Here is a 12,173-nt window from a genome sequence, read left to right on the forward strand (position 1 = left end):
GGGATGAATGTACCTCACATTGGCGGTCAGCGGGAAGAATGTCCCTTACATTGGCGGTCAGCGGGAAGAATGTCCCTTACATTGGTGTTCAGCGGGAAGAATGTCCCTTATATTGGTGGTCAGTGGAAAGAATGCCCCTTACATTGGTGGTCAGCGGGAAGAATGTCCCTTACATTGGAGGTCAGCGGGAAGAATGTCCCTCACATTGGTGATCAGCGGGAAGAATGTCCCTTACATTGGAGGCCAGCGGGAAGAATGTTCCTCACATTGGAGGTCAGCGGGATGAATGTACCTCACATTGGCGGTCAGCGGGAAGAATGTCCCTTACATTGGGGGTCAGCGGGAAGAATGTCCCTTACATTGGGGGTCAGCGGGAAGAATGTCCCTTACATTGGTGTTCAGCGGGAAGAATGTCCCTTACATTGGTGTTCAGCGGGAAGAATGTCCCTTACATTGGGGGTCAGCGGGAAGAATGTCCCTTACATTGGGGGTCAGCGAGAAGAATGCTCCTCACATTGGAGGTCAGCGGGAAGAATGTCCCTCACATTGGGGGTCAGTGGGAAGAATGTCCCTTACATTTGAGGTCAGCGGGAAGAATGTACCTTACATTGGTGATCAGCGGGAAGAATGTCCCTTACATTGGAGGTCAGCGGGAAGAATGTCCCTTACATTGGAGGTCAGCGGGAAGAATGTCCCTTACATTGGTGATCAGAGGGAAGAATGTCCCTTACATTGGAGGTCAGTGGGAAGAATGTCCCTTACATTGGGGGTCAGTGAGAAGAATGTTCCTTACATTGGGGGTCAGTGGGAAGAATGCCCCTCACATTGGGGGTCAGTGGAAAGAATGTCCCTTACATTGGAGGTCAGTGGGAAGAATGTCCCTTACATTGGGGGTCAGTGAGAAGAATGTTCCTTACATTGGGGGTCAGTGGGAAGAATGCCCCTCACATTGGGGGTCAGTGGAAAGAATGTCCCTTACATTGGGGGTCAGTGGGAAGAATGATCTTTACATTGGGGGTCAGTGGGAAGAATGTCCCTTACATTGGGGGTCAGTGGGAAGAATGCTCCTTACATTGGAGGTCAGTGGGAAGAATGTCCCTTACATTGGTGGTCAGGGGGAAGAATGCTCCTTACATTGGGGGTCAGTGGGAAGAATGTCCCTTACATTGGTGGTCGGTGGGAAGAATGTCCCTTACATTGGTGGTCGGTGGGAAGAATGTCCCTTACATTGGTGGTCGGTGGGAAGAATGTCCCTTACATTGGTGGTCAGTGGGAAGAATGTCCCTTACATTGGTGGTCAGTGGGAAGAATGTCCCTTACATTGGGGGTCAGTGGGAAGAATGTCCCTTACATTGGTGGTCAGTGGGAAGAATGTCCCTTACATTGGGGGTCAGTGGGAAGAATGTCCCTTACATTGGTGATCAGTGGGAAGAATGTCCCTTACATTGGGGGTCAGTGGGAAGAATGTCCCATACATTGGAGGTCAGTGGGAAGACTGTCCCTTACATTGGTGATCAGAATACCACTGTTACACACAGATAAAATGACCATTGGCATTATGTCCCTGGCTCTGCCATGTGGCGTTGGCCCTGGAACTATGTATATACCATCAGATGTGAGGTTAGTCAGCCACTACTCAAGGAACCCTAAGCAACCTCTGCAGGAACCCTGAAGTTCCACAGAGCACTGGTTAGGAATGGCTAATATAAAAGGACTAGAAGTGAACTGGACCTTTAATGGGATTTCTTATTGTGATTACAAGCTCAGGTCTCATCTGTTGGTTTGGCAGGTTACTACTAGTCCATTTATATTGTTTTCTGATCCCTGATGAAGGGGGGTTTTGGACCCGAAATGCGTTGGCTACTCTTTGCATTGTCCCTTTGACTACTACTGGAACAGACCTTCTAGCCACTGTGCTGCCCATTATTATTCTATTCAAAATGTCTTCCCTATTTAGAGGATTTATCTGTAACGTCTCATGAGAACGGTGTGTATATGTCCTTTTATCAAAATCCACTAAAGAGAAGCTTGCAATGACGTTGTGCAGCCTAGCAACCTGGTCACCAGCATCCTAACAACCTGTTTAGTAACGCTGCCCTGTGTATACTGAGCTGCAGTGAGGGCTGAGTATCCGGTATGGACACTCCAGCCTTAGTACTGCCCCCACCAAGTGTTGCCTCAGGCATTGGCGGCAAGTCCCTGGCCATTGACAACAGTCTGTTAGTCAAAGGATATACATTGTACATACACAAGGCCACCTCACAGATATCATAATAAATATCCACAAAGGAACGGTTGCCATGGGCGGCGGCAGCTCCACGCCTAGAACTGTTGGATGCATACAGGTGGCGCACCAAAGCCGGAAATCCCCTGGAGTACCATCACTCAGATATTTGAATGGTGTTCCATCTAAACCGCGGGTGTCAAACTGGCGGCCCTCCAAACTACAAGTCCCATGAGGCATTGCAAGATTGACAGTTACAAGCGTGACTCCCAAAGGTTGTGGCATGATGGGACTTGTAGTTTCGCAACAGCTGGAGGGCCACCAGTTTGACACCCCCTGACCATCGAGTGACCTACTGCCAGTGGACTTACAGGGCTGATGTTCCTTCTTCGATATCTTGGGTCTTTGTCCAACTGGAAATTTTTGTCTGCCTGGCATGCAATGACCATGACCAGTTTGCTATACCGCAGATTGCACCTAGTACAGGATTGTTGGACAGGGAAACCCGACGACTAACTTATCCAAGCCAAGCCCCAAAAGCTGGTGTCTTCTATGACCTCGGGAGCTTCTATTAGCACCAGACACGATGACAATACATGGGCAATGCAAGGAGCAACGTAACCCTCCCAATGAAATGGTGTTCCTCTTCCCCACTTACCTTTGGTGTTCTGTGATTATATACCTCAAAGCCCCGTGGGTCCAGGATTGTCCTTTTCTTGCACCCCAGTCTTGTACACAAGGTGCCATCCTGGGCCGCAGACATACCTCAGACATGGTACAGGAGACATGGTCAGAGACTGCGGACATAGTATAGGAGATGATCAGAGACTGCGGACATAGTACAGGAGATGGTCAGAGACTGCGGACATACTACAGGAGATGATCAGAGACTGCGGACATAGTACAGGAGATGGTCAGAGACTGCATACATACTACAGGAGCTGGTCAGAGACTGCGGACATACTACAGGAGCTGGTCAGAGACGGCGGACATACTACAGGAGCTGGTCAGAGACGGCGGACATACTACAGGAGCTGGTCAGAGACGGCGGACATACTACAGGAGCTGGTCAGAGACGGCGGACATACTACAGGAGCTGGTCAGAGACGGCGGACATACTACAGGAGCTGGTCAGAGACGGCGGACATACTACAGGAGCTGGACAGAGACGGCGGACATACTACAGGAGCTGGACAGAGACTGCGGACATACTACAGGAGCTGGTCAGAGACTGCGGACATACTACAGGAGCTGGTCAGAGACTGCGGACATACTACAGGAGCTGGTCAGAGACTGCGGACATACTACAGGAGCTGGACAGAGACTGCGGACATAGTACAGGAGATGGTCAGAGACTGCGGACATCCTACAGGAGATGGTCAGAGACTACAGACATCCTACAGGAGATGGTCAGAGACTTCAGACATCCTACAGGAGATGGTCAGAGACTGCAGACATCCTACAGGAGATGGTCAGAGACTGCAGACATCCTACAGGAGATGGTCAGAGACTGCAGACATCCTACAGGAGATGGTCAGAGACTGCAGACATACTATAGGAGCTGGTCAGAGACTGCAGACATACTACAGGAGATGATCAGAGACTGCGGACATAGTACAGGAGATGGTCAGAGACTACGGACATACTACAGGAGATGATCAGAGACTGCAGACATACTACAGGAGATGGTCAGAGACTGCGGACACAGTACAGGAGACGGTCAGAGACTGCAGACACAGTACAGGAGACGGTCAGAGACTGCAGACACAGTACAGGAGACGGTCAGAGACTGCAGACATCCTACAGGAGATGATGTCTTCTATGAACTCGGGAGCTTCTATTAGCACCAGACACGATGACAATACATGGGCAATGCAAGGAGGAACGTAACCCTCCCAATGAAATGGTGTTCCTCTTCCCCACTTACCTTTGGTGTTCTGTAATTATATCCCTCAAAGCCCCGTGGGTCCAGGATTGTCCTTTTCTTGCACCCCGTTCTTGTACACAAGGTGCCATCCTGGGCCGCCATCTTCATGGAATATGTTATGGGGGGGGGTTTGGTGGTTCTCTCTTCCTGGCTCCCCAATGAAACGCCATCAAATCTTTGCACAGTTGTGAGATCTTGAAAAATCAAAAAATATTACTGTTTTTGAGGCTTCAATGGGTTGATATCAATGACACCATATTAAAAATATTGTATAAATACACAACGGGCAGTTTTTATATGAATCCATTCAGTAATACATCGTAAAAACACATCTAAACGTAATCTGAGGTATACGCAATCCCACCAGAAGACCTGGCCACACAAGGTATCCTCAATCTGAGTATGAAGAACACCCCGTCCTCTGATAATGAAGACAAGTACCTACCTCTCATAGCCTGGATCAGTGGTAGCCGACTTTCTGGATATGGTTAGCCTCACAAGCGGGCCCCCTGACATCTCCAAAGGGCCGCACATAAGATTCTGTGACTGCTAAGTGTTAGAGACAGCAGACATACAACAGGACATAGTCAAAGACTAATGACATGATAGAAGAGATGGTCAGAGACTGCAGACATCCTACAGGAGATGGTCAGAGACTGCAAACATCCTACAGGAGATGGTCAGAGACTGCAGACATACTACAGGGGATGGTCAGAGACTGCAGACATCCTACAGGAGATGGTCAGAGACTGCAGACATACTACAGGGGATGGTCAGAGACTGCAGACATACTACAGGGGATGGTCAGAGACTGCAGACATCCTACAGGAGATGGTCAGAGACTGCAGACATCCTACAGGAGATGGTCAGAGACTTCAGACATCCTACAGGAGATGGTCAGAGACTTCAGACATCCTACAGGAGATGGTCAGAGACTGCAGACATCCTACAGGAGATGGTCAGAGACTACAGACATCCTACAGGAGATGGTCAGAGACTGCAGACATCCTACAGGAGATGGTCAGAGACTGCAGACATCCTACAGGAGATGGTCAGAGACTGCAGACATACTATAGGAGATGGTCAGAGACTGCAAACATACTACAGGAGATGGTCAGAGACTGCAGACATCCTACAGGGGATGGCCAGAGACTGCAGACATACTACAGGAGATGGTCAGAGACTGCAGACATCCTACAGGAGATGGTCAGAGACTGCAGACATCCTACAGGGGATGGTCAGAGACTGCAGACATCCTACAGGGGATGGCCAGAGACTGCAGACATCCTACAGGAGATGGTCAGAGACTGCAGACATCCTACAGGAGATGGTCAGAGACTGCAGACATCCTACAGGAGATGGTCAGAGACTGCAGATATACTACAGGAGATGGTCAGAGACTGCAGACATACTATAGGAGATGGTCAGAGACTACAGGCATACTACAGGAGATGGTCAGAGACTGCAGACATACTACAGGAGATGGTCAGAGACTACAGACATCCTACAGGAGATGGTCAGAGACTACAGACATCCTACAGGAGATGGTCAGAGACTACAGACATCCTACAGGAGATGGTCAGAGACTACAGACATCCTACAGGAGATGGTCAGAGACTACAGACATCCTACAGGAGATGGTCAGAGACTACAGACATCCTACAGGAGATGGTCAGAGACTGCAGACATACTATAGGAGATGGTCAGAGACTGCAGACATACTATAGGAGATGGTCAGAGACTACAGACATACTACAGGAGATGGTCAGAGACTGCAGACATACTACAGGAGATGGTCAGAGACTGCAGACATCCTACAGGAGATGGTCAGAGACTACAGACATCCTACAGGAGATGGTCAGAGACTGCAGACATCCTACAGGAGATGGTCAGAGACTGCAGACATCCTACAGGAGATGGTCAGAGACTGCAGACATCCTACAGGAGATGGTCAGAGACTGCAGACATACTACAGGAGATGGTCAGAGACTGCAGACATACTATAGGAGATGGTCAGAGACTACAGACATACTACAGGAGATGGTCAGAGACTACAGACATACTACAGGAGATGGTCAGAGACTACAGACATACTACAGGAGATGGTCAGAGACTACAGACATACTACAGGAGATGGTCAGAGACTACAGACATCCTACAGGAGATGGTCAGAGACTGCAGACATACTACAGAAGATGGTCAGAGACTGCAGACATAGTACAGGAGATGGTCAGAGACTGCGGACATGATACAGAAGATGACCAGAGACTACAGACATCCTACAGGAGATGGTCAGAGACTGCAGACATAGTACAGGAGATGGTCAGAGACTGCAGACATAGTACAGGAGATGGTCAGAGACTGCAGACATACTACAGGAGATGGTCAGAGACTACAGACATACTACAGGAGATGGTCAGAGACTACAGACATCCTACAGGAGATGGTCAGAGACTACAGACATCCTACAGGAGATGGTCAGAGACTGCAGACATAGTACAGGAGATGGTCAGAGACTACAGACATCCTACAGGAGATGGTCAGAGACTGCAGACATACTACAGGAGATGGTCAGAGACTACAGACATCCTACAGGAGATGGTCAGAGACTACAGCCATCCTACAGGAGATGGTCAGAGACTGCAGACATAGTACAGGAGATGGTCAGAGACTGCAGACATCCTACAGGAGATGGTCAGAGACTGCAGACATAGTACAGGAGATGGTCAGAGACTACAGACATACTACAGGAGATGGTCAGAGACTACAGACATCCTACAGGAGATGGTCAGAGACTACAGACATACTATAGGAGATGGTCAGAGACTGCAGACATACTACAGGAGATGGTCAGAGACTACAGACATACTACAGGAGATGGTCAGAGACTACAGACATACTATAGGAGATGGTCAGATGCAAACATACTACAGAAGACAAATCAGAGACTGCAAACATCCTACAGGAATTGGTCAGAGACTGCAGACATAGTACAGGAGATGGTCAGTGACTACAGATATACTACAGGAGATGGTCAGAGACTACAGACATCCTACAGGAGATGGTCAGAGACTACAGCCATCCTACAGGAGATGGTCAGAGACTGCAGACATAGTACAGGAGATGGTCAGAGACTGCAGACATCCTACAGGAGATGGTCAGAGACTGCAGACATAGTACAGGAGATGGTCAGAGACTACAGACATACTACAGGAGATGGTCAGAGACTACAGACATCCTACAGGAGATGGTCAGAGACTACAGACATACTATAGGAGATGGTCAGAGACTGCAGACATACTACAGGAGATGGTCAGAGACTACAGACATACTACAGGAGATGGTCAGAGACTACAGACATACTATAGGAGATGGTCAGATGCAAACATACTACAGAAGACAAATCAGAGACTGCAAACATCCTACAGGAATTGGTCAGAGACTGCAGACATAGTACAGGAGATGGATTTATCCCACAATAAAGCTAAGTAGGATAGTCCCAAATTTGCAGGGACAACCAAGGTATATAAGTAGCTTTAGATGTAACCAAAATCAACTTCAATGGCTAAGCATTATAGACAAATATTCCTATAATAGTTGTTCTATAAAATCTCCAACATCAGCTACGGTTCTCAAGGTGGATTTATCCCACAATAAAGCTTAGTAGGATAGTCCCGAATTTGCAGGGACAACCAAGATAAATTAGTAGCTTTAGCTGTAACCAAAATCTACTTTGATAACGGAACATTATAGACAAATATTCCTATAATAGTTGTTATATAAATCACCAACATCGGCTACAGTTCTCAAGGTGGATTTATCCCACAATAAAGCTTAGAAGGATAGTCCCGAATTTGCAGGGACAACCAAGATATGCTAGTAGTTTTAGATTTAACCAAAATCTACTTTAATGGCTGAACATTATAGACAAATATTCCTATAATAGTTGTTATATATATCGCCAACATCAGCTACGGTTCTCAATGTGGATTTATCCCACAATGAAGCTTAGTAGGATAGTCCCGAATTTGCAGGGACAACCAAGCTATAGAAGTAGCTGTACATGCAACCAAAATCAACTTCAATGGCTAAGCATTATAGACAAATATTCCTATAATAGTTGCTATATTCATCATGAACATCAGCTACGGTTCTCAAGGTGGATTTATCGCACAAAAAAGCTTTGTGGGATAGTCCCGAATTTGCAGGGACAGCCAAGATAGATTAGTAGCTTTAGATGTAACCAAAATCTACTCTGATAATGGAACATTATAGAGAAATATTCCTATACTAGTTGTTATATAAATCACCAACATCAGCTATGGTTCTCAAGGAGGATTTATCCTACAATAGAGTTTAGTAGGATAGTCCCGAATTTGCAGGGACAACCAAGGTATAGAAGTAGCTTTACATGCAACCAAAATCAACTTCAATGGCTGAACATTATAGACAAATATTCCTATAATAGTTGTTCTATAAAATCACCAACATCAGCTACAGTTCTCATGGTGGATTTATTCCACAATAAATCTTAGTAGGATAGTCCCGCATTTGCAGGGACAACCAAGATAGATTAGTAGCTTTAGATGTAACCAAAATCTACTCTGATAATGGAACATTATAGAGAAATATTCCTATACTAGGTGTTATATATATTGCCAACATCAGCTACGGTTCTCAATGTGGATTTATCCCACAATGAAGCTTAGTAGGATAGTCCCGAATTTGCAGGGACAACCAAGCTATAGAAGTAGCTGTACATGCAACCAAAATCAACTTCAATGGCTAAGCATTATAGACAAATATTCCTATAATAGTTGCTATATTCTTCACCAACATCAGCTACAGTTCTCAAGGTGGATTTATCGCACAAAAAAGCTTTGTGGGATAGTCCCGAATTTTCAGGGACAACCAAGATAGATTAGTAGCTTTAGATGTAACCAAAATCTACTCTGATAATGGAACATTATAGAGAAATATTCCTATAATAGTTGTTATATAAATCACCAACATCAGCTATGGTTCTCAAGGAGAATTTATCCTACAAAAAAGTTTAGTAGGATAGTCCCGAATTTGCAGGGACAACCAAGGTATAGAAGTAGCTTTACATGCACCCAAAATCAACTTCAATGGCTAAGCATTATAGACAAATATTCCTATAATAGTTGCTATATTCATCACCAACATCAGCTACAGTTCTCAAGCTGGATTTATTCCACAATAAAGCTTAGTAGGATAGTCCCGAATTTGCAGGGACAACCAAGATAGATTAGTAGCTTTAGATGTAACCAAAATCTACTTCGATAACTGAATATAGACAAATATTCCTATAATAGTTGTTATATAAATCACCAACATCGGCTATAGTTCTCAATGTGGATTTATCCCACAATGAAGCTTAGTAGGATAGTCCCGAATTTGCAGGGACAACCAAGCTATAGAAGTAGCTGTACATGCAACCAAAATCAACTTCAATGGCTAAGCATTATAGACAAATATTCCTATAATAGTTGCTATATTCATCATGAACATCAGCTACGGTTCTCAAGGTGGATTTATCGCACAAAAAAGCTTTGTGGGATAGTCCCGAATTTGCAGGGACAGCCAAGATAGATTAGTAGCTTTAGATGTAACCAAAATCTACTCTGATAATGGAACATTATAGAGAAATATTCCTATACTAGTTGTTATATAAATCACCCAACATCGGCTACGGTTCTCAAGGAGGATTTATCCTACAATAGAGTTTAGTAGGATAGTCCCGAATTTGCAGGGACAACCAAGGTATAGAAGTAGCTTTACATGCAACCAAAATCAACTTCAATGGCTAAGCATTATAGACAAATATTCCTATAATAGTTGCTATATTCTTCACCAACATCAGCTACAGTTCTCAAGGTGGATTTATCGCACAAAAAAGCTTTGTGGGATAGTCCCGAATTTTCAGGGACAACCAAGATAGATTAGTAGCTTTAGATGTAACCAAAATCTACTTCGATAACTGATTATAGACAAATATTCCTATAATAGTTGTTCTATAAATCACCAACATCAGCTACGGTTCTCAAGGTGGATTTATCGCACAAAAAAGCTTTGTGGGATAGTCCCGAATTTGCAGGGACAACCAAGATATGCTAGTAGCTTTAGATGTAACCAAATTCTCGGTTGTCAAGGTGGATTGATCCCATAATCTCCTTTTAAATGGCAAAGTCCCAGAATAGATGTGTTATGATGAGTAGCGCAGCCATAACAATGTTTCCACTGGCTGCTGGTTATCGGTGTCTTGTGTTTACTTTCCTATGTTTGATGCAGAAACCACGTTCGATCCGGAAGCCGCAGGCCTCCAGTCTGGTTGGCTCGGCCATAGGAACGGGGATGCTCTTCATACTGCTGTTTGTGATCGCCATTATTATGATAACCATGCGGAAAAAGCGGGCCACCCAGGGGACGTACAGCCCTAGCCGGCAGGAAAAAGAAGGAGCAAGAGTAGAGATGTGGAATGTCCTCAAGCTGCCGCCTACAGAGAGACTGATCTGATGACGGCTAGTGAAATGAAGACCGAACCTTCGTCACGCCATAGCCGAACCATCCGAAAGATCTGCTGCAGGAGACAAAGAAATAGAGAACCTGGTACTGGTATGGTTCTGGCAGGTGTGGGGGGGAGGTCTTTGATGGACGGAAAGTCAAAAGCTGGACAAAGTCATGAGTACGGAACGGAAGTCTCCTCGCTTTATGTTTTTTGAGTGCTGAGGTTCAGCATGACAGAGCCAAAGAAATACAAAAACATTCAAAAACACCCTGTTCAGCTGAGACTACATAAACCTCCATGAAATGCACTTAGACTACACTGTTCCCTCATAAGGAGAACATGAAGATACTGCGAGAAGACCTTCATTCAGCACCGCCATAGCCTTCCAAGTACGAGTGGAAGCTGCACGTGAACAGTAAACATCTGAGGTTAAACCAGCCTCCACCTTTTTTACATGGAGGAACCCTTGATATAATTTTCGAGTGTCAACCCTTGCCATAAACTACTATATCTAAAGCCCACAGTACATTAGCTTGGTGATCAGTGGGAAGAATGTCCCTTACATTGGTGGTCAGTGGGAAGAATGTCCCTTACATTGGTGATCAGTGGGAAGAATGTCCCTTACATTGGAGGTCAGTGGGAAGAATGTCCCTTACATTGGAGGTCAGTGGGAAGACTGTCCCTTACATTGGGGGTCAGTGGGAAGAATGTCCTTTACATTGGAGGTCAGTGGGAAGAATGTCCCTTACATTGGTGATCAGTGAGAAGAATGTCCCTTACATTGGGGGTCAGTGGGAAGAATGTCCCTTACATTGGGGGTCAGTGGTAAGAATGTCCCTTACATTGGTGATCAGCGGGAAGAATGTCCCTTACATTGGTGGTCACTGGGAAGAATGTCCTTTACATTGGTGGTCGGTGGGAAGAATGCCCCTTACATTGGTGGTCAGTGGGAAGAATGCCCCTTACATTGGGGGTCGGTGGGAAGAATGCCCCTTACATTGGGGGTCGGTGGGAAGAATGCCCCTTACATTGGGGGTCGGTGGGAAGAATGCCCCTTACATTGGGGGTCGGTGGGAAGAATGCCCCTTACATTGGTGGTCGGTGGGAAGAATGCCCCTTACATTGGTGGTCGGTGGGAAGAATGTGCCCCTTACATTGGGGGTCGGTGGGAAGAATGCCCCTTACATTGGGGGTCGGTGGGAAGAATGCCCCTTACATTGGGGGTCGGTGGGAAGAATGCCCCTTACATTGGGGGTCGGTGGGAAGAATGCCCCTTACATTGGGGGTCGGTGGGAAGAATGCCCCTTACATTGGAGGTCGGTGGGAAGAATGCCCCTTACATTGGTGGTCGGTGGGAAGAATGTTCCTTACATTGGTGGTCAGTTTATCAACGAAGAATGCCCTTTACATTGGTGGTCGGTGGGAAGAATGTCCCTTACATTGGTGGTCGGTGGGAAGAATGCCCCTTACATTGGAGGTCGGTGGGAAGAATG

At 46.0% G+C, this 12,173-nt stretch overlaps 1 protein-coding gene across 1 annotated transcript in view; it reads left to right on the forward strand.

Annotated features, from left to right (window-relative positions):
- LOC149458701 (protein crumbs homolog 2-like) overlaps window positions 1–11,196 on the forward strand; it is a 112,218-nt gene extending 101,022 nt beyond the window's left edge. Inside the window, exon 13 of the mRNA XM_089681830.1 lies at window positions 10,464–11,196. Within this exon, the coding sequence (XP_089537956.1) occupies window positions 10,464–10,688 (225 nt within the window). The 3' untranslated portion in view covers window positions 10,689–11,196. The remainder of the gene's footprint in view (window positions 1–10,463) is intronic.
- Window positions 11,197–12,173: the final 977 nt, after the last annotated feature.

The sequence above is a fragment of the Staurois parvus genome, unplaced genomic scaffold, assembly GCF_062004578.1.
Source record: "Staurois parvus isolate SC_StPar_1 unplaced genomic scaffold, SC_StPar_1.0 ptg000281l, whole genome shotgun sequence".
Taxonomy (NCBI): domain Eukaryota; kingdom Metazoa; phylum Chordata; class Amphibia; order Anura; family Ranidae; genus Staurois; species Staurois parvus.